This window comes from Setaria italica, chromosome I (assembly GCF_000263155.2).
Source record: "Setaria italica strain Yugu1 chromosome I, Setaria_italica_v2.0, whole genome shotgun sequence".
In the NCBI taxonomy this organism is placed as follows: domain Eukaryota; kingdom Viridiplantae; phylum Streptophyta; class Magnoliopsida; order Poales; family Poaceae; genus Setaria; species Setaria italica.
In genome coordinates, this window is record NC_028450.1 from 40,252,763 (window position 1) to 40,274,298 (window position 21,536).

General features: G+C 42.0%; 3 protein-coding genes across 4 annotated transcripts; 1 reads left to right on the forward strand and 2 right to left on the reverse strand.

The window, feature by feature from the left end:
- Positions 1 to 107: 107 nt before the first annotated feature.
- LOC101772873 (nudix hydrolase 3) lies at positions 108 to 9,742 on the forward strand. The gene is made up of 21 exons (XM_004954135.3): positions 108 to 261; positions 363 to 542; positions 946 to 1,023; positions 1,350 to 1,446; positions 1,678 to 1,811; positions 1,959 to 2,040; positions 2,997 to 3,083; positions 3,260 to 3,366; positions 4,599 to 4,770; positions 4,943 to 5,184; positions 5,266 to 5,347; positions 6,068 to 6,133; positions 6,577 to 6,654; positions 6,724 to 6,819; positions 7,432 to 7,538; positions 7,660 to 7,828; positions 8,236 to 8,319; positions 8,462 to 8,556; positions 8,691 to 8,781; positions 8,855 to 9,001; positions 9,137 to 9,742. Exons 1-21 carry the CDS (start codon positions 188 to 190, stop codon positions 9,194 to 9,196), a joined length of 2,328 nt encoding a protein of 775 aa, XP_004954192.1. The 5' UTR covers positions 108 to 187; the 3' UTR covers positions 9,197 to 9,742.
- Positions 9,743 to 9,887: 145 nt separating this feature from the next.
- LOC101773292 lies at positions 9,888 to 11,172 on the reverse strand. The gene is made up of 4 exons (XM_004954136.2): positions 10,783 to 11,172; positions 10,611 to 10,706; positions 10,340 to 10,505; positions 9,888 to 10,228 (listed from the first exon to the last, which is right to left on the reverse strand). The coding sequence occupies exons 1-4, from the start codon at positions 10,924 to 10,926 to the stop codon at positions 10,173 to 10,175; spliced, it is 462 nt and encodes a 153-aa protein (XP_004954193.1). The 5' UTR covers positions 10,927 to 11,172; the 3' UTR covers positions 9,888 to 10,172.
- Positions 11,173 to 11,519: 347 nt separating this feature from the next.
- LOC101773704 (protein TSS) lies at positions 11,520 to 21,515 on the reverse strand. 2 transcript variants are annotated; one of them, XM_004954137.3, is made up of 23 exons: positions 21,157 to 21,511; positions 20,865 to 20,926; positions 20,223 to 20,315; positions 20,052 to 20,124; positions 19,699 to 19,968; positions 19,512 to 19,576; positions 19,152 to 19,283; positions 19,029 to 19,070; positions 18,398 to 18,931; positions 18,152 to 18,312; positions 17,423 to 17,921; positions 16,985 to 17,047; positions 16,800 to 16,901; positions 16,343 to 16,663; positions 16,146 to 16,238; positions 15,959 to 16,060; positions 15,745 to 15,849; positions 15,239 to 15,372; positions 14,924 to 15,107; positions 14,589 to 14,720; positions 14,361 to 14,473; positions 14,004 to 14,085; positions 11,520 to 13,918 (listed from the first exon to the last, which is right to left on the reverse strand). In XM_004954137.3, exons 1-23 carry the CDS (start codon positions 21,221 to 21,223, stop codon positions 12,044 to 12,046), a joined length of 5,304 nt encoding a protein of 1,767 aa, XP_004954194.1. In that variant the 5' UTR covers positions 21,224 to 21,511; the 3' UTR covers positions 11,520 to 12,043. The 2 variants fall into 2 exon arrangements, 1 of the variants encoding a protein (XP_004954194.1); XR_002677931.1 differs by lacking the exon at positions 11,520 to 13,918 and having other exon boundaries at positions 14,304 to 14,473; positions 21,157 to 21,515.
- Positions 21,516 to 21,536: the final 21 nt, after the last annotated feature.

Below are 21,536 nucleotides of genomic sequence, written 5' to 3' on the forward strand. Positions count from 1 at the left end.
CAGGAGGACGCGAGATTCCTTGATGGGCCTGATGGGGTGGGCCTCAGCAAGCCGTTTTAGCCCGTTGTATAGCGGGTATTACTGCGTGCGAACCGTTTTTACGCAACCGGATCGTTGAACAGTGTACCCAATTGCCCAACGCTTCGCTTTCTCACCCCGCACGATCGCCGTCAACGCCGCCGCCTCGATGGCTGCTGCGCCGGAGGAGCGCCTCGACGTCCTCAACGCCGCCGGGGAGAAGACCGGCGTCTCCAAGCCAAGGCACGCCCCCGTCCCGCGCCGGACTCTCCCGCCTCGGTTTGATTCCTTCGATCGGATCGTGTGATTCCGCCGCCGATGCTGCCTGCTTTGTTTTTTCTCAGGTCGGAGGTGCACAGGGACGGCGATTACCACCGAGCTGTGCACGTGTGGATCTACAGCGAGAGCACCGGTGAACTGCTGCTGCAGCGCCGCGCCGACTGCAAGGACTCGTGGCCTGGGCAGTGGGACATCTCTAGCGCTGGCCACATCTCGGCCGGTGACTCCTCGCTCTTCTCTGCACAGTGAGCTCTCTGACCTCACGATAGTACGTTGTCTTGAAGAGCTACCATCTGAACACCACACTGGAGTGCATGGAGTAGTTTGCGCACACTAAGCTGCGTGGGATGCCTAAAACATTTTAGCAGCAAGTGGGAACTCTTCTCAAAGCTACCGCCCTCCTGTGAGCGGCTTAAATCCTTCAAGTAACTGTTTCAAATAGCATGGCAGTTGCAATTCTGCTCTTGTTGAACCCTCACAGAGTGTTCGACATAGAAACTTTATGATGCTTTTCTCGTGAAATTACCTGTTATTCCATTAACGTTGCTTCTATTGGTCGCTTACTCTCAATACTACGACTCTATCTAGTTTATATTTTGTTTATAGGATAACTTATAATTGATACTACCATGTAATGTGAATCATCAGGAGGGAGCTCGAGGAAGAACTAGGCATCAAGCTTCCAGTCGATGCCTTCGAGCTGTTATTTGTGTTTCTTCAGGAATGGTTAGTATATTTACCTTGCAGTTGCAGACTTGCAGTCCATTATATTTTGCAACAAATGACACCATTGTCATCAGGCTTAAGTATCAAATGGCACGTCCCATTCCCATAACAACTTTATAGGACCTTTAACCACATGCTTTTGTTGGAACATCAATGGACACTTGGCACCAGTTTATATAAGCAATTTAACATTAGTATTCTATAAGAGACTTGTTAAGAGCTATTTCGTCACATTTGTTTTTGCATGATGAATTTCCAACCATCACAATCTGAATCTTGGATATCACAAATATGATATCATCTGAACCTTTGACTCTTTGTTGCAGTGTTATCAACAACGGGACATACACGAACAATGAGTACAATGATGTTTACCTTGTGACTACTTTAACTCCAATTCCACTTGAGGCCTTCACTCTCCAAGTAAGGATGCTGTAATACTTCACACAGTTACTGTTGGACTTATAACTGTATGCTCATCTTAGTCGAGACCACTAACTTTGTGCTCGTAAGGAAATATATCCTATTCCTAGCAAGGAAATGGCATTAAGCTTTACATACTATCCAGTATTCTAATACTTATTATGCCCTACATTTGTTCTAATGAATTTACTTTTTCGATTTTTATAAGTATTATAACTTTTGAACTTTTAGGAAAGTGAAGTATCTGCAGTTAGGTATATGTGTTTTGATGAGTACAAGAGCTGCCTTGCAAAAGAAAGTGGAGAATATGTTCCTTATGATGTGAACGGGCAATATGGCCAACTATTTAATATTATTGAAGAAAGGTAAGCATTATTCTATGTCCAATTTTACTTTTGTCAATGTGTGGGCCTTCATTCTCGAAGAAGTAGATCATAATCCTTTGGTCATAACTTTAAGAATACAGTTTTATCAAAATTATCCTGCTTCAATCTTTCATGCCACCTTTGTAGGTACAAAGACAATACAGAATCCCGCAGTTTAACTTTACAAAAGCAAATCAGCCGTTATGCTCCCATCCATTTGGAACCAGATGTAAGTTTTTCTTTCAATCATCTTGCAGCTTGGCTTGCAGTTCACAAATATCTATAATTTCACTTAGGTTTCTGAATGCCTTGAAACCAGAGAAGGTTTACGTGTGGCATAAGGAAATCTTAAAAAAATGCCCCAGATATTCACACAACAAATTAAAAACTGCAGATACATTGCATGATCTCACAAACAATTTGAATACTTTTCAGTTTGTTATGGCAGTCCGGTGTGTATTTAAGGTGTATGAAAAACTGTGTTTAACTGCAAGACAGTGGATGGCACAGTTCCCCTTCCTCTCTTTTGCTAGGACTTTAAGTAACTTTAGCTATGCCAAGTACATTTTCCCATTCATCATAAATTTGTAAGTTATTTGTGGTCATGTTTAGTATGCAAGGATCAAAATTCACATCACTACATGATATCAAAGATTTTTATAGTGTTCTTTTCAAATGGCTAGGGTTATTGTTCTTCTTCAGATTTTCTTATCAAGTTTCTGAGAGTTTTCTAGTCTAATTTGGAGTTTTGGACATTTCCTGAGAGGGAAAACAATTAGCAACCAAGAATCCCAACCAAAACAACTCTCGGGGATTGCCTCAATTAGGCTAAAAGGGCCTTGACTATATGAGAAAATTATAAAGAAGACCAATAACCATTGACCATTCGCAAAAAAAAAACACTCGAGGAATCATGGAACGCTTATAGTTATAGTGATATATTTCCTCACTGTCAGAGTACTTATGCAGTAGTACTTCTCTATTCATGTGATGGTGTACCAGTGCTTCTCTTGCTTTACACAACAATGACAGCTAGATTCTTATGCTGCAAGTTCATAACATGTATTTTGATACATTGAATAGCAGGAAGGATATGGGGATGTTAATATATCATTTCCTGCTTTTATATATTGCACCATGCTTTTCTTGTGGGATGCTTGACTTCTTTATATGTTTCCTTTGCAGTTGACTACTCTATCTGAAGGAGACAGGGAAGCCTTGGGATATATTCTTAAAGCAGCAATAGTTATTGATGACATATTTTATGAGCAGGTTACTTCTTCATCAAACGTTTTCCAGATTTTGTTTCTTCTATTTCTTATTGGTTGGATGTGCCATGTACAATTAGTCAAAAAAGCTATCTTCATTGGATAACCATTATTTTGTGTCGCATATTTTTTATATCAAATAGTTTTATTCTGAAACCTACAACTTTGGTTCTCAAATAGGTATGGAATAGCAACAGAATGCTTAGAGACTGGCTGAAAGGACATTCTGAATCCTCAGCCTTTGATAAATTGAAGTGGGCATACTATTCGATTAATAAGAGTCCCTGGTAATACCTTTTCTTGAATAAATATTCTTCATTGATTGGAATATCTTAACACATTATTCAATGTAATTTTCTTAATGTATGACAGTTACCTTTTCTTAAACTATTTCCAATTATCTTGTATGCCATCTTGCTTAAAGACTCTCTCATTGTGTTATGGCTTAGTGCTGTCACATTGATGTATATCGTTTATAGAGTGTAATATGAATGAGATATACTTTGTTTCCTGATTGGAACATCTACCTTTCATCCTACAAAATGAAACATGGTTGTTTAGACCCTCATATTTTGACCAACAATTAGTCGAATTATATGCATGCTACCGTATGAAAGTTGCAATGTTTCACAAATCTTTGAATTGAAATTGCTTTTGTAGCAATTGATATATATTGTAAGAGAAATTGGAGGTCAAAACATACCTCTAAACAATTTCAAATCCTAACGAGTCTTATAAAAAATGGAGGGAGTATGCCAGTTTTGTCTTCTTATCTTAGTATCTGTATCTCTAATCATGAAAAACATGCTAGTTTTTCCTTGTGATCTTAGTCTCTGTATCTCTAATCATGAAACACTTCTCTTGTAAAATCAACTTGATCTAATGCAATTTTGAAGATTTTGGTGAACGGGCCTCTAGCTGAGTTGGTTAGGTGGCTCCAGTAGCACTCCTTAGGTCCTGGGTTCGACTCCCCGTGGGAGCGAATTTCAGGCTGGGGTTAAAAAAATCCCCTCGTTTGTCCCACGCCAAAGCATAGGTCTAAGGCCCGGCCCAGGTCGTTGGTCGTCTCACACGGGCTACAGTGCCGCTATGTAAGGGTGGGGTAGGGGTTCGGGGGTTTTCTCGACCTGCGTAAGGTCTTTTTCTTCTTAGCAAAATGCCGGGGGGCTGTCTTACCCCCCGCAGGTCTAGTTTTTTAATTTTGAAGATTTTGGATTGTTCAACATGCGCAAGTATAAAAGGTCATACGCTTTTGCTTACTTGCGAATAAATTTATTTTCTGTGGAGATAAATGAGAAAGTGGAACCTGAAACATAGCATTAAAACCATCTTCTCATTGTCATGTGGGTTTTCTGAGATCAGATTTCCTTGTGAAATAGGAATCTCATTTAATGCAATATTTTCTTCCTACTTATCATGTTTAGACACCAATGTTTGTATCAGTTACATTTACATGTTACTGTTATATATTGCTTACCATCTTGATAGATGTTAACGTTTTTTACATTCTCCATAACAGGTCCTGCCTCGATGAAAATAAGGCTTTCCTATCGACTGCAGATTCTGCTGTGAAATTACTCACAGATGCTACCAAGCCAGTTTCAGGATGGAAGGGGGTTCAGTATCGAGCAGCATTTCCTCTAGATAAGCCTCCTGGTGCTAAATTCTATCCTCCTGATATGGACAAAAAGGTACATTAGCATCTAGTACCCCTACCCACCTAGTGCTCTATTATATCCAGCAGAACATATTTCCTGTTCATAGTGCATGTCTTTGTATAGGATTTGTGCGTTTTATGTAACTTGATTGATTCTGTACTAGCTGAAGTGAATTCGTTTTTGCATATTTTTTCTATGGCTGTAGGAGTTTGAACTTTGGAAGAGTAGTCTGACTGATAAAGAACAAAAAGAAGCCACTGGATTTTTTACTGTCATAAAACGGCATGACTCTCTATCCTCTCCGTCATTAACACAATCAGATGGATCAGACCAAACCAAAACTTCAGATGATCTTTTTATAGTTCCATACTCCAAGGAGTACAGATCATCCCTTGAGAAAGCAGCTGAACTTCTTGAGAAAGCATCAGTGTGCTCTGATTCTCCAAGGTAAGCTAATATGGTTTTAAGTTTCTGAATTTTTAATTCGTTTGTGTGAAGATTCATTCATTTATTTTTGTCTTGTTGTAGCCTCAAGAATTTTCTGAGAACCAAGGCAAATGCTTTCCTTTCAAATGATTACTATGAATCTGATATAGCTTGGATGGAGTTGGTTAGTATCGTAATTGTTTTTTCCATTTCTCTGTTCATATCCATATAATAATGCACCACTGGTCTTGATTCTTCTGCTTCATGGCAAATTGTGTTGGTTGTTACTCTGTCTCCTATCTTCTATAACTGCAATCATGGTCTGGAATTGTTGGCAGTAGATATTACTGCCAAAGTTTGAGTAAATGAGCTATGAGCCCCGGAAGATCTTTTACTAGTATATGAAAGCAAGTTTGGCTAGACTCGTTAAATACAATTTAAGGAGTCAATGAACAAGAAAAGGTCAATTTTACACTGCAAGAAGTACATTGCTTTAAACCATAAAAATGTTATTGAGAAAAAATCTTCCTTATTTCCATGTGATTCATTTCAGATTATTGAAAGATTACAGAAGCTAACAAGTTACTAACTTCTATTTAGAAAAAAAAAAGGCTGGCGTGTCATATTCCCTCCATTCACGAATAAGGGATATTTTTGTTTGCTTGCAGTCAAACTATATAGATTTTGGTCACCAATATCACCTTGCATTTTGAGATTGAACATTTGTAAATGATATAAGTAGATTTCTCTATACTATATAAACATACTACGATAGAAATTAGTGGTGAAAAATACATCTTGTCGCCCATGTCAATGTCCACATTACTTAGCTACAACATTTGGTTTCTCTCTAAGTTCTTCGCATATATTACCTCTATATTTGGCATTCTTGTCTTGTATGCAGGACTCCAACTTAGATGTCACAATTGGCCCATATGAAACATATGAAGATGCCCTATTTAGTTATAAGGTATTTTTCACAGGATCCTTGTCCCACATGTTCTTGGCATTTATATTTGTTTATCAAATCTGAGCCTTAAGTCACTTACACCGCATGCGGTTTTGAATTTTGTCCTCTTTGGAACACTCTTTAAGTTCATTTCACTGATGCTAGCAGATTGACACTAGTTGCACTGAACGAACCTTTCAGCCATCGCTTATTTCCAAACTTGCTCCCCGCAAGGCTTACCATTTTATTTCCCTAAAAAAAAGGTTTACCATTTTAGCAACTTAAGGTTGTAGGTCTGCAATTTGCTGGGTTAATTCTAGAATTTTGATATCTGCTTTGGTCCCAGCTTTTTTCTACTAGGCAAATATTGCTTTTAGATCTGAATTAGGTTTATTTTGCATAGCGCGCATGGAGTTCTATACAATTTTTTGGTTGTTTCTTCACTTGTATTTACCATTCCAAAGGCAACTTTCGAAGCATTTGTTGGAATACGTGACGACACAGCAACTTCTCAAGTTAAACTCTTTGGTGACCAACTCCAGGTAATCTCACTAAGTTTCCTTTAAGGAAATATTGAGTTTGGCTTTACATCAAATTTGATTTGAGTTCAGGATTTGGAAAGAAACCTTCCGATGGACAATATTTTCAAATCAGATAGTGTATCTGCTGCTCCAATTCGTGTGATCAATCTTCTCTACAATTCTGGGGTATGTTACTATTCTGATGTTGACAGCTAAAAACTGGATATTTGTGGATAAAGATAATCAAGAGTTTCTTTTCCTTCTGTTTGGTTTACAACAAGTTGGCAATAAATTCCTCTATGAATTGTATGATTCAAGAAAAGTGATGAAAAACTATAATTTCATGAAACTGATTTTATTTGTTGCTTCGTGGTTGGCCAAGTATATTTGGACTTGCATTTCGTAGCTTGCATGTTCACCTTACTACTTGCTCAGTTGCAAGGTTATCATTCAGGTCTTTCAAGTTTTGGAATGATAGATTAAATTACTTGATTTTTCCTATTATTTATCATTGGGACTATTTGGAAATTTTTTGCCTTTATTGTTGATTAACAGTTATTCTCATGTTGAAATTGCTTTGTTTGTATCATGTCTTGGCTGCTTGAGTGTAACTTTCCTATTTACTATTTACCCTGCATTTCTTTTCGAATAAATTGAGCTTCTGGTGATAGTTGGTAGGTTGAGAGGAGATTCAACATTCAAGAACATGTAGGTGTAGTGCAAATGATTTTTTTATGTCAATGATTTCATGTCCCTGTCAACAGCTTCATGATGCTCTAACAAGCACTGCTGGTGCAGGATGTGAAAGGTCCACAAACCATTGCTTTCAATTTGCCCAATGATGAACGGATTGTAAATGAACGAGGAACTGCCATGGTTATGCTTAAAAACGTTTCAGAAGCCAAGTATGCCTTTTTTTATTCTTATTTATTAGTTTTAATTGCCAGTTAGGTAGCTCACACTCACAACAGCAAGAAACATAGGGGGTTATGCTAATGTTGTCGATTCTATTTCTGTTTTATTCAGGTTCAAGCATATCTTAAAGCCTATAGCTGATGCCTGCATCAGAGAGGAGCAGAAAGAATATGTTGATTTCGAGCCTTATTATACACATATTGTTTGCCACGAGTGCTGCCATGGAATTGGACCTCATTCTATCACCCTTCGAAGTGGTAAAAAGTCAACAGTACGATTGGTATGTACTAAAACAACAATTTGAAAAATCACTGGTTTTAGTTCAACACCAATAGAAATGTTCCACTTCCCTCAAAATCCTGTGAACAGAACATTTCAAAATTTATCTTGTATGAAGCACATAAAAAATTGACTAAGTTACAGAGATGGAAATTTTGGTTAAAACAAAATGTCTAAAAATGACCAAAGTTGCAGGGTATATTCTTTAGAGTGGCGCATTTCTTCCTAGATGATTTTAGCCAAAGAAGTCACTGTGTTGCAATTCAGTATCGTTTCTTCTGCATAAAGTTTCTTCATACATACTGAATTCAGTGGCTTTAAGAAGGTTGGCATGTTTGCATGGTGTCTCCTGTATTATTTGCCACAAAGTCAAGCTGCTTTGACCTTTTTTTTTCCATAAATGTATAGGAACTTCAAGAATTCCATTCAGCGTTGGAGGAGGCAAAAGCTGATATAGTTGGTCTCTGGGCGCTCAATTTCCTTATTAAGAAGGTTAGTAATTCCATCAATTATACTCGTGTTACCCTGATCAGGCATTCATGTTTGCTGTTTCTATAATGAATCTGGAACCTGTGACCTGTTGGTTATTTTCCTATATTTTTGTTAATTCAATCATTTGCTTCTGTTCTATTAGGGATTGCTTCCTAAGAGCCTATCACAATCCATGTACGTCTCTTTCCTGGCTGGCTGCTTCAGGTCAATCCGTTTTGGACTGGAAGAAGCTCATGGGTAAGGCTGTATCTTCCCTGCAAGCAAACTGAACTTAAATACGAAACAAAAGACATCATTATGTCTCGTACCATTTTCATGCTGTCCTGAACATGGTAAACTAATTTTTACTGTGTATGTGTTTCCAAATATAGAAAAGGACAAGCTCTGCAGTTCAACTGGTTGTATGACAAAGGGGCATTTGTCTTGCACTCTGACGGAAAATTCTCGGTGGACTTTACAAAGGTAATTATCTGAACATTCAACTATCTTGTTACTTCTCTGTTACCACTGCTCACTAGAGTTTGTACTGTGGAAGGTTGAGGACGCTGTGGAAAGCCTGAGCAGGGAGATACTGACAATACAGGCAAAGGGCGACAAGGCTGCTGCCCAGTCTCTTCTCCAGTCCCGTGCAACCTTGACAGAACCATTGCGCGTGGCATTGGAGAAGATAGAACATATGCAGGTAGGTGCTCCTCATCTATGTTGGTTTGTGCCCCGAATTATTGCCGCACCGAGTTTAGATTTGTGACTTTGCCAATTTATATTCATTTTCATTCAAGTGAGCAGCGTTTGCACCCTTATTTACATTCATTTCCAGGTACCTGTTGATATTTCCCCAAAATTTGGCACGGCAAACAAGCTGCTTGGGAACATATAACCAGTCGGGCTCAGCAGTTCAGCAAGCGTTGTGCTTCAGTACCCCAAAACACCTGGATGGAAACAGGAGCCGTTCAAGAATAAGGTACTGCTCCATGTCAAGCGAAGAGGAGGAAAATCAATACAATAAATTGTAAGAAGGAACATTGTTAGCGTTCTACGTTCAGTGGTGATGTTTGATTAGTGAGAAAGGGAAGGCCCCTCCATTGCCGCTCGGAAATTGTATCAGGTGCTGCTGGATTTGTGCCACCCTTAGCACAAAGTGGCAATCAAACGACATGTGGAACAGGCAGGCAATGCCTACCGCCTGAGCGCGCACCTCTGCACTCTCACCCGAACACGTAAATGCTAGCGATCTGGCATATTTTTCTCTCTTTTTTTTTGGTTGTAAATCACTGAATCTCATTACGGATGTCATGAAGTGGCCGCGTTTTTTCTATCTCAAGCGGTAAGTAGTAAATGCTGATCCCAATCTTTACATATGTATGTGATCTAATTTTTTGGGTAGAGCCAGATTTTGACTAAATCAAAGCTTAAAACTTACGCAGATGTCGTATCCTCATTATAATTTTATAGTGATCTTGCCACCACTCCATATTTTGATCCTACAATATTGATCTTATCAACACAAGCATCGGTGTGTCGACAGTGCGTGCGTGCGTGCGTGTGTGTGTGAGCTCCATTTGACATTGTGATCAGCTCGATTAATTTTTATTGTAGCATTTGAGAAACAACTTTTACAGCAGATTGCCAATGCTCCACACGCTTGATTTAGCAAACAAAGCCAGAGGTACTAGCTGGTTCTCCTTTACAAAGCCAAAAAACACATAAATTTCCGGCAACAACTTCGCAAGCCAGGAACTCACTGCTGAATGTGTTTCAAATGTAATCCAACAGCATTGTTGTTATGGACATCTTGACGCAAACTGTACCAAAGCACTGAGGCGGCTTCTTCACAGGCCAGATTCAAGCTGTTCTCAGTAGATAACAGTCGAGAAGAGGATCTGGTTCGCATCTTGTTTCTTGTCCTCCCCTGCGAGCATGAGGAGTTGAGTCACCACCACTTCCCACTCCACCATAAATCCCCAGCAAGCATCATCACGAAACCCACGCGAAAAAACAAAGGGTAGTCAGAGGAGCTTACCTACGATGGGTTTCATGTGCGCCATCCACTCGTCGATCACCTGATCGAGGCTGTTCTGGGCGGCCTCATCAGCGTCGGACAAGGGGGGCAGCCCGGACGCGGCGAGCAGCCGCTGCGTCGTGCCGCGCTGCGACACCAGGCTCACGCTGATCCGGTCGATTAGCTCCTGCGAAGAGAGAAAGGCCAGGATCAGCGGACCAATCGCGACGACCTAGGGGAAATCGAAGCCACTGATTTTGGGGATTTAGGGTTCAGGGGAGGGGAGTGCCACCTGCTTCTGGGTGAGGAGGTCGCGGCAGAGGTCCTTGAGCGCGGCCACCTCCTCCTGGACTCGCTTCAATCGCGCCACCAGCTTCGCCGGGTTGGCCTGCAACCACCGCCGCAGATCCCATCAGCCGCGCGCCGGAAGGAGCGTTAGGGAGGAGGAGGAGGAGAGTACCGACATGGTCGGGGTAGGAGGCGCGGAACTCGAGGTCGAGGCGTCCCTGCACGTCGGCGAGGGCGGCGTTGGCGTCGGCGAGCGTGGACAGGATGTCGTTCACCGCCGGGTGGTGCCGCGGCCGCCGCCCGCTCGGATCCGCCGCCATCCCTGATGTTTTTTTTGCTGGCGGGGGGTCGGGGGATAAGATTTGGGGGTTTTCTGTTTCCTGTCCGCCGCGCGCCGCTTAATTTTGAATCGGAGTGGGGAGCAGCGGGAAAAGCGTCTTCAGTGATCAGTCCCAGACTCCCAGTACATGACGTGGACCGGTCTTCAGTCCCAGCACACGGCAGCGTCATCTGAATCTTCGTTTTTTTAAGATAAAGGAAATAGTTGAATCTTCGTTTTTTTAAGATAAAGGAAATAGTTGAATCTTCGTTTTTTAAGATAAAAGGAAATAGTTTCCGGACTTTACAAACACACGCAACCAAATTCTTACATCATCCTCAGCTCAGAAGCTAAACACAAAAAATCCTTTGAATCTTCCTAAATGCTCCATTTAGACAAGTTTTGAGCAAGTAATCTACCCCGCGAAGCTTCTCCAGTCGAGCGGCATTATAGCTCACTGAGAAACTAAACCATCCATAAGCAAACCCCAAATGCCCAATTGAATTCTAAGATAGGCTCAGCTGACAACCACACGAATGACTATAACCATGGGATGAACCTGTAGCTATCAGCATCAACACTAACTAAAAGGGGGGATTCAATAGGAAACTTTCTTCTGTTCCATCTGAATGTGCTATACAGCTGGGATTACCAAGTACACAGAGCGTAAAATGGTAACGCATCTTTCTTTACATATTATTACGTAGTTCAACAAGTCTAATTTATCAAAAAATAACTATTAAGATGTTAAGTCGACAGTACATTCACAAAGGGAACAAAAATTATGCCAAGCTGTGGAAACGGCGGCATGTTAACAATGTATCTCTCTTGTTGATACTTCGAGGTGTTCTTCCCAAGATTCTTCACAGCAAAAAAGCAGGACAAAACAAGGGCACCATGATGGACGTCTGGAAAATCTTCAAAATTCCAAGTTCCAAAGATCATGGAATGCCATTAGAAGAACTGCAGAAGAATTCAGCAGATACTAGACACCATGAAATGGGTCAAAAAAAGGCAATTAAGTCTCTATCCAAAAAGGCAGCATCTCGGTTTGCATTAGCATGCTTTATTCAGGAGAAGAAAGGCTCCTCTGTTTAAGAAATAAAATTTTACTTTCCTCAGCTTGCAACCTCAACAGCCTCAACCTCTCCATCGCTGTAGTCTGCCCAGGATTTGGGTTGCTCGGTTGCAATCGGCTCTTCGGTAACATCTTTTGCTGTCACTGCTTCTTCTGCAACTTCAGGAGCTGTGGTCTGTTCAGGTTCCACTTTTCCATCTTTACTTTCTGTGTGGTTCGTGTCGTCTGTGTTCTGCTTTTCACCCCCAGCCTCAACATTGACCCCGCAAGATGCATCATTTCCTTCAGGACTGGTCTGGCTACATTCAGAAACTTGTGGGGATGCAGTTACCGGTGATTCTACAGTACTATCTGGAGAGGATGGAAGGCCCTGTGGGGAAGATGTAATACCACCTGGTGATGTTAAAGGACCATTTGGAGATGCTGGTTGTCCATTAGGACTCCGAGATTGGCCTGGCACAAACTCTGGAGCGTTAGGGTTCATAACTCTGGGCGCAGATGTGTTTGTTTCTGTAGGTGCTTCACCACTTGGCAACATAGGCTTGTTACGAGGTCCCCGATGCCCCGATCTGTTGTAACCTCCAGCCAGACGTGGACCGTAAGGGACTCTTGCTGTTGCAGATTGGTGAGGGTGCTTACGTAGAGGGATGGACAACATAGGGGGTACATTGGCTGGTGATGGCAATAGTCCACCATGTTCTCTGAAACCTGGTACAGCCATTGAACCAAAAGCTGGTACGGTGGACGGATTGAATGGAGCTGCCGCAGCAGAAAGTTTACTAGTTGTCTCTTTCTTTTCACTCTCAGATGCGGAAGATTTCTCATTTTCCCCTCCACTTGACAGCTGTTCTGGTGTATCCTCTCCTACATCTCTTTCATCATTGGAGGAAGAATCGTTTGCCTCAATTACAGTTGGCGCTCCTGCATTTGGGACGTCAGCCTCAGTTTGTGTTGCAGATGATGTGACTGAGGCAGCAAGATCTGTGTTCTTCTTCACTACAGATGTCTCTGCTGCATCTGAGGTCTTTTTGTGTTCTGTCTCTGGTTGATTTGAACCAAGCAAAACATCAGTTGGCTCAGATTTACCTCCATCTGTTGATTTTGATACTTGGGAAGTGTCACCCTTTTTTGACACTTCTGTTGCTCCATCTTTCTCTCCAGAAGGGTTATCATTGCTTTCTTTTGGAGGCTTAGCACTCTCAACACTTGCACCTTTGTCAATTGTATCCTTTTCTTCTGTATGTACCTCACTTAATGCTTTGACAAGAGTTCCTGGTGCAGCTATTGCCACTTCCTTGTATGAAAGTGACTTCCTCACAGTTTGACTGGCAGCTGGTGCTGTGGATGGTATCACCTTGGCAGCAGCTGCAGTAATGGCAGGGCTTGCTGGCTTGGAGTTGGGATTGGAAGAATTCTCACCACTGCTTGATGAGACAGCAGGGCTAACTGCTTTGGAATTGAAGCTCGAATTCTTAGCTAATTTCTTTGCAAGAGGACCAGAAGCAACAGGAGCTGCAGTCTCATTAGGGGAAACTCGAGGGGAAGAGAAGTTGGATGGACCCCTTCCTTTGTATCTTCCATTCTCACTGTGAAACACATTAGTATTGATTTTCGCCAGATTTTGCTTCCTTGTGCCTGGACCAGTTTTGCGGCTCCCTGTAGATCGTCCCTTTGGAACAGCTGCTTGCCACCCCTCATCAGATGCGTACTCTTCAGTAAAATCATCTTGAGGTATGTGGTTTGCAGTGTCACTTGGTATTTCATCTTTCACTTTCACATGCTCAACAAAGGTTCCATTCTCTTTGACTCCAGAGTCTTCCTTCTCAGTTAATAAATTATCATTGTTAGGTGGAGGGCTCCTTTGATCTTCATCGTCGACTAGGTCAGATGGGTTTTGCCCAGTGCGGCCTTTGATCTATGATTCATAATGCGCATGTATGAGAATGACCATTGAAGGAATATAAATGTAATATGCTCTCAGTGGAAGACCCTGAAGATACCTTAGCACGGGCTTGTTTCTTTTGCATTTCCTTAACCTTGAGTTCGTCATCCGGATTGATATAATCCAAAAGATCTGATACACTGACAAAGGAGAAAATAGGAAGATCAACACCTAAGTAGATAATGACATACTAAACACACCACTCCATAAATTCAAATGTATTTTTCCTGTTTATGCACTGCCTGACAGTATCAAGATAAAGAAAATAGTCACCAGTTTAGAGCAAGCTATTACTAATAAAATCCATGCTCACATTTATAAGATTAATTATTCAATAGCAAATAAAAATCACTCTCACTTTTGCAGCCTCTTCAATGAAAATATTTGGCGAGCACAATCAATTTACGACATCTACCTCAGATGTCCTCTGCTTGCTATTGAAGCATCAGGCTTTGGAGTACCATTACGTGCTGCTTCCTGCTGCTCTAGTGCCTTAGACTCAAAGTATTCCAGCCAAGCAGTAGCATCCTGTGGAATATATGGTTATTACGTTAACTTTTTGCAGCAAGAAAGGTAAATCATTAACTGAAATTGAAGGCTATGTGGAAGAACACATAATCAGGAAGCAATTTTTTCTGCTTACCTGGGTCCGAAGATCTTCTGATCCAAGCTTTGCTTGAAGTATTCGCAGAGTAGTCTTTTCATGTTGGACACTCAGCGAGTATGCTTCCATTAAAGACAAAGCTATAGCAATAGCATGATAACTAGCTGCAGTCTGTCATTAAAACATAGAGGCATAAGATAACCTTTTAGTGGCAGCCTGGCAGGGTTTGTTTAAATTATGAAACGTAGTTCTAAATGTTAGAAAGAAGTGTGCACATCAAAATTGATATGAGCAGGCAATAGATTGTGCAACTGTATATTCACGAGAGCACAATATAATCGCACTGGAACACTGGAGGAGGTTGAGCTGCCCACCTGTATGTGATCAGCGCCAAGCAAACGCTGGTTGCATTTTAGAGCTTCATGCAGGTAACGGAGTGCAACATGGACATTACCCAACCCTTCTTCCATCATCGCGACATTGATGTAAGTTGCTGCGGTGTTAGGATGAGAAGGGCCACATGTAAGGTGCAAAAGATATAGGGCACGATTCACATACCTGAAATACAACAATCGGAACATGAAGTAGTTGAAACATAAAAAATGGTAAATGAAACAGTCACCATAGGTAAGGAAAAAAATAAAACTACAATGCCAGGTCAGCTTAAGTAGATGACACCATTAACTTACTTTAGGGCCAGTTCTGTATGTTGCAGACGATAGTAGAAAACAGCAAGATCTCCATAGCTTTTCATTGTATCCGGGTGGTCAAGTCCAAGTTCCCTCTCATTAATATCTAAAGCCTTCTGTTGATAGATGGTTGCCTGGTTGAAAAAGCATCAGCATTTATAAAATTAAGCCTTCACGACATGGGATAGAACAATGTTTCTGTGCAGAAATAATTAAACAACCGACAAGGGCATGCCTAATCCAGGTAACTCAGATAAGTAACACTATAGTGTTGACTAACTAAAGCAGCTGACAAGCTACAATTATATATGATTATCCTGTTTAAGTGTCGAGCAAAATATGATTCCAGTTTCAAATGCAGTAACATGTCTAGGATTGCGAAGCAATTTTACGACTGACAGTATCTGCACACATGGTAATGCTTATGTAACTAAAATTGACCGATATTGCAGAATAGTGAATACTACTAACGAGAACTAACAGTGAAGTTCTAAAAAAGAATATACCTGGTTGAAGTCGCCAGTATGATAAAGCACTACTGCAAGAAGGCTGTATGCTCCTGCTGTCATTCTGTGATAAGGACCACAAACAGCAACAAGTTTTGCAAGAGCCTGCATTGTCATAAACCATGTTTGCAGATTAGTATGACGGAAACCTAAATGAAGCATCATTCAAGAACTCATCGCATACGGATGCGATTGTAAGACAAGGAATGTGTACCTTTGCGCCATAGTTAACAGCATCCTCAAGTTTTCCTTTATCCAGGAAAGTCTTGGATGACTCCAGCAGGGTGCGGCCATCAGCTGATGAGCATGCAACATGCTGCCGATAAAAACAAATGGTTGATGTCCATGAATTCTCTAAGAATTTCTTATTCAACCATTTTTTATAGAAATTAAAAAGTTACCTTGTAGATAGGAACGACACTGATAATATCTGACTTTCTGAATGGATGTGGCATATCCATGTCATAATCTTTGGTTAGTAACTCAAGTCCTACCTAAATTGCAAGAGTTATTATCCAAATCATGGCTCTAGAGTGAACAAAGTATAATATAAAATGTTGAACCCCAATGAAATATAAAACTAGAGCACAAAGGTTACCTTGTGGCAGAGACCACGGAGAATGGCATATTTTCTTAGATCAAGGGAATATTCATCTTTCCACTTCCAGCCAAATCTCTTAAATAAAAAGACCTCCAGCCACCTTTTCCTGAGATTATGATCCTCGCCACAATTGCCATCATTGTTTTCTTCTGGAAATGGTCCCAGCAAAATATTTAAACATGATGCAACTGAGTCTGCCACATCATTTACATCATCAACAGCTGCAATAACAGCCCGAAGTATGTGCTTAAATGCTCGAACTACCATCTCATGTATACACAGGGACTGTATATGTGGAAGCTTGTCAGAAAGCTCAACCTGAAACACAGCAAAATAAAATAACACCTCAGCTGTTATGTATGAGGGGACTCTTATTATCTTATTTGTTAGAATGAATTAACATTCTTTTTTCTATGACTCTAGAACAAATCCTGAACACAATTATAGCATGTACCACTCGTCCCAGTGACCGCATCTGAAGGCCCCTAGTGTGCATAAAATCTGTCAGTGTCCTTCCATCAACAGGGGAGAGCTCAAGTGAACCAAAGTCTGCTACCTGATAACACAGAAGGATGACAACAAGTTACAGTGCAACTAAAACATGTTTTTTTATTGCTGCAAGATAGATATGTGTGTTACCAATTTCGGCAGGGCAGTATCATCATAATACTTGTGCGCCATCTCAATCAATTCATCCAGTGACTGCACATGGAAGCATCAAATCAGAAGGCATAATGTAACAATAAAGAATGGAAGGAGCATTTTGACAGAAGTACACCCTGCCGACCTACAGTACTCTACCATTCTGGTCCATGCAGTAAATAAAAATCACTAGACGGGCTAATCATTTACTACAGGTGAAATTACCAACATGATAAGCTATACCATACAGTAATACACTGAGGGGCTTAGCAGTAAAATTGATGAACAAAGAAAATGCAGTGACAGTTGACTAACAGCAAGGCCACCAGTGAGCTAGCATGGAATTTCATTTGGACGTCTATGTGATGTAAGATTGGCTAATTAACCCTAAAAGGGTTTAAGAAATCTCCAAAGCTGAAATAACAGGGTTAAAACCTTAGCATGAAGTCCAGTTTCAGATTCCTTTAGCCTTTCAAAAGCAGCTTCTGAAAGCAGTCTCTGAAGAACAGTCTCCTTATCCTCCTTTGCACTGGTAGTGTTGTCTGTAGATGCATTATCTGTATTAGGTGAAGTGTTTTCTTTTGCATATGCTCCTTTTCCACTCTTGTCATCAGTCTTCTTTTTTATCTCCTTTAACTGACCAAATTGTTTACCCAGGCCCTTTACTGTAGGAACATCCTTAGTCTCCTCACTTTTCTTAGTTTCTGTCTTCTCAGAAGTCGGGTTCTGTAGATGTTGTACCCAGCAAGCACCAAGTTCCCATCTGATCGGTCTTGTTACCATTGGAGCCTCACTTTCAAGCTTCTCCAGGCTGTCTGTCAGTATCTTCCGCACAAAACTTTGGGTAGTCTCATTGTCTTGAGGATCACAGCCCTGCAACCGCTGAACTCCTCCATATGATGGAGCACATGATTTATGGAGCAGCATCCTTAAGCTGATACAAGGAAAGGTGGTTATTGGATTGGTCTTATCTAAACAAGATTACAGGACAAGTGTAAAGAGTTGACAGCTATGTATGCAAAAAAAAGAAAGAAACAAAGAAAGAAAGGCCATGCAGACAGAGTTTATATGAATTCTTAAGACCAATCAGATACATATATTAAGAAATATCAAATAAAGCATAAGAATTTATTTGTAGATCATATCGAAGTCCCCACTACTAACCTATTGACATTAAGAGCATCGCTACCTCCCTCAGGCTGGTCTTCAATGTGGATGTCCTGCTGTGCTAGGGAAGTAGTTGTCAGATCAGGATCTACTGGAACTTGGACAACAGCTGTATACCCACAATGTTTTACAATAACCACACCAAGAGTAGCAGTATCCTGTAAACCAATAACGCAACTTCAATACTTGACAAAATGCAAATGGAAGTAGAAATGTAAAAGGTTTTGCAGATTGAAGTCTTACATGTACTGTTGCACTCTCGTCAGCAGTGATGCCTTTCAACAAGTTTCGCCTAGCAAGCTCATCAGGAGACATCCCTGGAGCCTGACTTCCATCCAACTTAACATCTAACTTGAAACTTGCATCTGCTTTGTCCTTTGTGATCATTATTTTCATATCACCGACTTGCTCTGTGTACAAGACTGGCCCTGTGGTGCCATTTGCTGTTTCATGGGAACTCCTATGGTTGGAAATCAGTTGCTGAATAGATGCAACAGCTTTGAGGACTGCAACATCTACAAATAAACTGTGGAGTAGGAAAGCCTTTCTGTCTCGGACTTGCCTATCCTCAGTTGTTTTGCAAGGCATTGCAGCAAGGATGGCAAATTCTTTCACCCATGGTCTATGGTCGTGCTTTCCATCCCTTCCTTGACCACCACCATTGCCACCCCAAGTTTCATCTTCAGTTGGAAGAGGTGGGAACACTGATGGTGAATCTGCTACAACAGGGGGAACCACCCAGGTATTTGATCGGAATCCATAAGGAAGATTTCCAAACTGATAAAAACGTCAGTAAAAAAGTGAACTTCAGTCTCAGGATTAATAGCAAAAACAATAACTACACATAGATTTAATACATAAAAATAAATCCCACCTTGTTGTGCTCGACAAATGCCTTCATCAGAGCCTTGTAAGCCTGCAGATTTCATACACATTTTCATGTCAATAAGAAGACATCCATAGACGACCAGGTCACATAAGATTTAGTGTTACTTACTCCATCAAATGCACGGCTTGTCTGCTGCAGTAGTCCAACAAGGGAGCGGCTGATGAGTGCACGTTTTCCTGCGGGGTAGAACCCTGCTTGGGATGCCACAATCGTCACTGGTTTCCCGTTACAAACTCTTACCTGAAACAAAAACCCAAACTATACATGATCTAGCGAAAAAACACATGCAGGTGCAGTTAGCACCTTCTCTGGCCAATATACATCAGGCCTCATAGACGAATACTACGTCCTAAGACACGTATAGTCCACTTAACAAGCACCGGTTCTCCCATCAAGTTGGCATCTGTGCCGATACAATCAAACTATTTCAAAAAAATAACTTGGTGATAAACTTTGCAGCAAACGCACATCGATTTGGAAAAAGTCGTCCTCTCTCTTGTCATCAACGAATGGGCGCGTCGACCTCCTAATATCTGCAGCCAATCACATTCTATTAAGAAAAAACTAAATGTGACTCAAGCCTACTCAATTCTGAATCAAATGTGCTCCGAAACAGAAAGGAAAGGTGCATCAAAAGAGTGGCACGAGCACTCACAATGCAGAGGCGGCGTGAGGTGCGAGAAGGTGAAGAAGTCGTAAAACTGCCCCAGCTTCGGCGGCGGGTACATGGGCTCCTCCCCGCCTCCTCCGCCGCCGGGCGCCGTCTTACCGGGCGACCCGGGCTTGGCGGCCTCGGCCGCGGCCGCGGCAGCATCGGGGGAAGCGGGCTTCTGCTCTGGCTTCTTCGCCCCGAATGCGGTGGTGCAGGCGACGATGTCGACCAGCCGGCGCACATGCGCGACGGCGAGCTCCTCCGTGTAGTCCTCTGAGCACGACGGCGAAGGCGCGGATCAGCGAGTGGAATTTTGCGTTTTGGCCCTCGGGAAGTTGGGTATTCACGGATCTTACCTTCGACGATGCTGAGGTGGCAAGGCTTGAGGGAGGCGACCTCCACCGTGTCCTTGAGCTGGGCCCCGCGTACCTGCATTGCGCGCGGAGAAACGAGACGGGGCTGTCAGCTTCGCGAATCTCGAGGCGGATTTGAGCCGCTAGGGATGGGCTTGGGCCCGGGGGCTGTACCTCGTGGGACAGGGAGTAGCTGGTGAGGTGGCAGGTGTCCACGTGGACGGCCAGGAGCTTCCGGATGTCGAGGATCCTATCCGTTGATATACCCTGCGGACGGCAACCGGCAATGCTTCCATTGGTCAGTCGTCAGTAGAAATGCAGCAAAAATAGGCCCATAAATAACACATTAACTTGTGCTTTGTTAGTCTTTTTTTTCCATTGCATGTAATATATTTCATCATGTATATATAGATTAATTCGACGAAGTGTTAGTTTAAAAAAGCAAAAAGTTCAGAGTTTGTTCCTCCGTCCGTCACAGAAACTGCTTAATTCTTCAGTCAAGCAAGAATACACTTTGCACACATCTTTTTAATCACATGCTGAGCAAACAAAGTGCCCTCTGTGCACGTGCTCTCTCTGCTAGAAGAATGTTAATAGGCACATGAACCCCATGCATGTGTTGTGTGCTTACTAATTGCAAATTTGCAATCAGGGGCAGTCGATAAAATTAAAACCGCAGCTAAACTGGAGTAGCAACAAGAGACAGAAGGATTGCCATGTACATGTTCCCGCAGCAAACGCACGAGCATATGCAGAACGGGCGCGTAGATACTGTGAACAATACGTCTGCGGAACAAGGATAAGGCGCTCTCTCACCTTGAGCGTGAGCTGCGTGTAGTCCGGCGTCTCAACGGTGACGTCCAGCACGATGGGCAACACTGCGGCGAAGGTTCCATCAGTTCCACACAATTGAATTAACATTAGCACACATATGCAGAACAAACATCATTAACTTGCAGATGATATCTCATCATCGTCAATTCACAATTGCAAACAAAATTAATGAAACAGTCTTCCTATCTCTGGGTCCGGGAGACCATTTCGAAGTTCTGAATGGAATAATTCTTTCACGCGATGAAAAGAACCAACGGATTGCAGTTGGCTGCACCTTTCTCCTCCTTCTTCTTCTTGTCGCCCTTGGGCTTGGGCTTGGCCTTCCCTGCCTTGGGCGCCATGTCCGCCGCCCCAAGCTAACCGAGCTCTGCACTGAACCTCTATCTGCAAGCCTCGCTACCTTATCGCCAACAATCACGACGCCGGAGAGGAACACGGCTAAGGTGCCCTTGGCATTGTGGTGATGAGGCTGCAGAGTTGTGTTAGCCTGGAGAGGAGGAGAGATAGCGAGCGAGCGAGAAGGGCAGTGGAGAGGTAGAGAGAGGATAAGGTGCTTATGGGGATATATAGTTGCAGTTGCAGCTAGCTACTACTAGCTTGAACCTGAAGCCTCAAGGGGTTCGTGCAGAATGAGAAGAGCACAGCTAGCTACTA

What these genes read in the sequence shown, in the direction of transcription:
- LOC101772873 (XM_004954135.3), top strand. Translation starts at nt 188, where the DNA reads ATGGCTGCTGCGCCGGAGGAGCGCCTCGACGTCCTCAACGCCGCCGGG. An exon ending in TCTTTGGTGACCAACTCCAG is followed by an intron (nt 6,655 to 6,723) that starts GTAATCTCACTA and finishes ATTTGAGTTCAG; the next exon opens with GATTTGGAAAGAAACCTTCC. An exon ending in ATCTTCTCTACAATTCTGGG is followed by an intron (nt 6,820 to 7,431) that starts GTATGTTACTAT and finishes CTGCTGGTGCAG; the next exon opens with GATGTGAAAGGTCCACAAAC.
- LOC101773292 (XM_004954136.2), bottom strand. Translation starts at nt 10,926, where the DNA reads ATGGCGGCGGATCCGAGCGGGCGGCGGCCGCGGCACCACCCGGCGGTG. An exon ending in ACCTCCTCACCCAGAAGCAG is followed by an intron (nt 10,506 to 10,610) that starts GTGGCACTCCCC and finishes CTCTCTTCGCAG; the next exon opens with GAGCTAATCGACCGGATCAG. An exon ending in GCACATGAAACCCATCGTAG is followed by an intron (nt 10,229 to 10,339) that starts GTAAGCTCCTCT and finishes TCATGCTCGCAG; the next exon opens with GGGAGGACAAGAAACAAGAT.
- LOC101773704 (XM_004954137.3), bottom strand. Translation starts at nt 21,223, where the DNA reads ATGGCGCCCAAGGCAGGGAAGGCCAAGCCCAAGCCCAAGGGCGACAAG. An exon ending in GCTACTCCCTGTCCCACGAG is followed by an intron (nt 20,125 to 20,222) that starts GTACAGCCCCCG and finishes CGCGCAATGCAG; the next exon opens with GTACGCGGGGCCCAGCTCAA. An exon ending in CCTCACGCCGCCTCTGCATT is followed by an intron (nt 19,577 to 19,698) that starts GTGAGTGCTCGT and finishes GATTGGCTGCAG; the next exon opens with ATATTAGGAGGTCGACGCGC.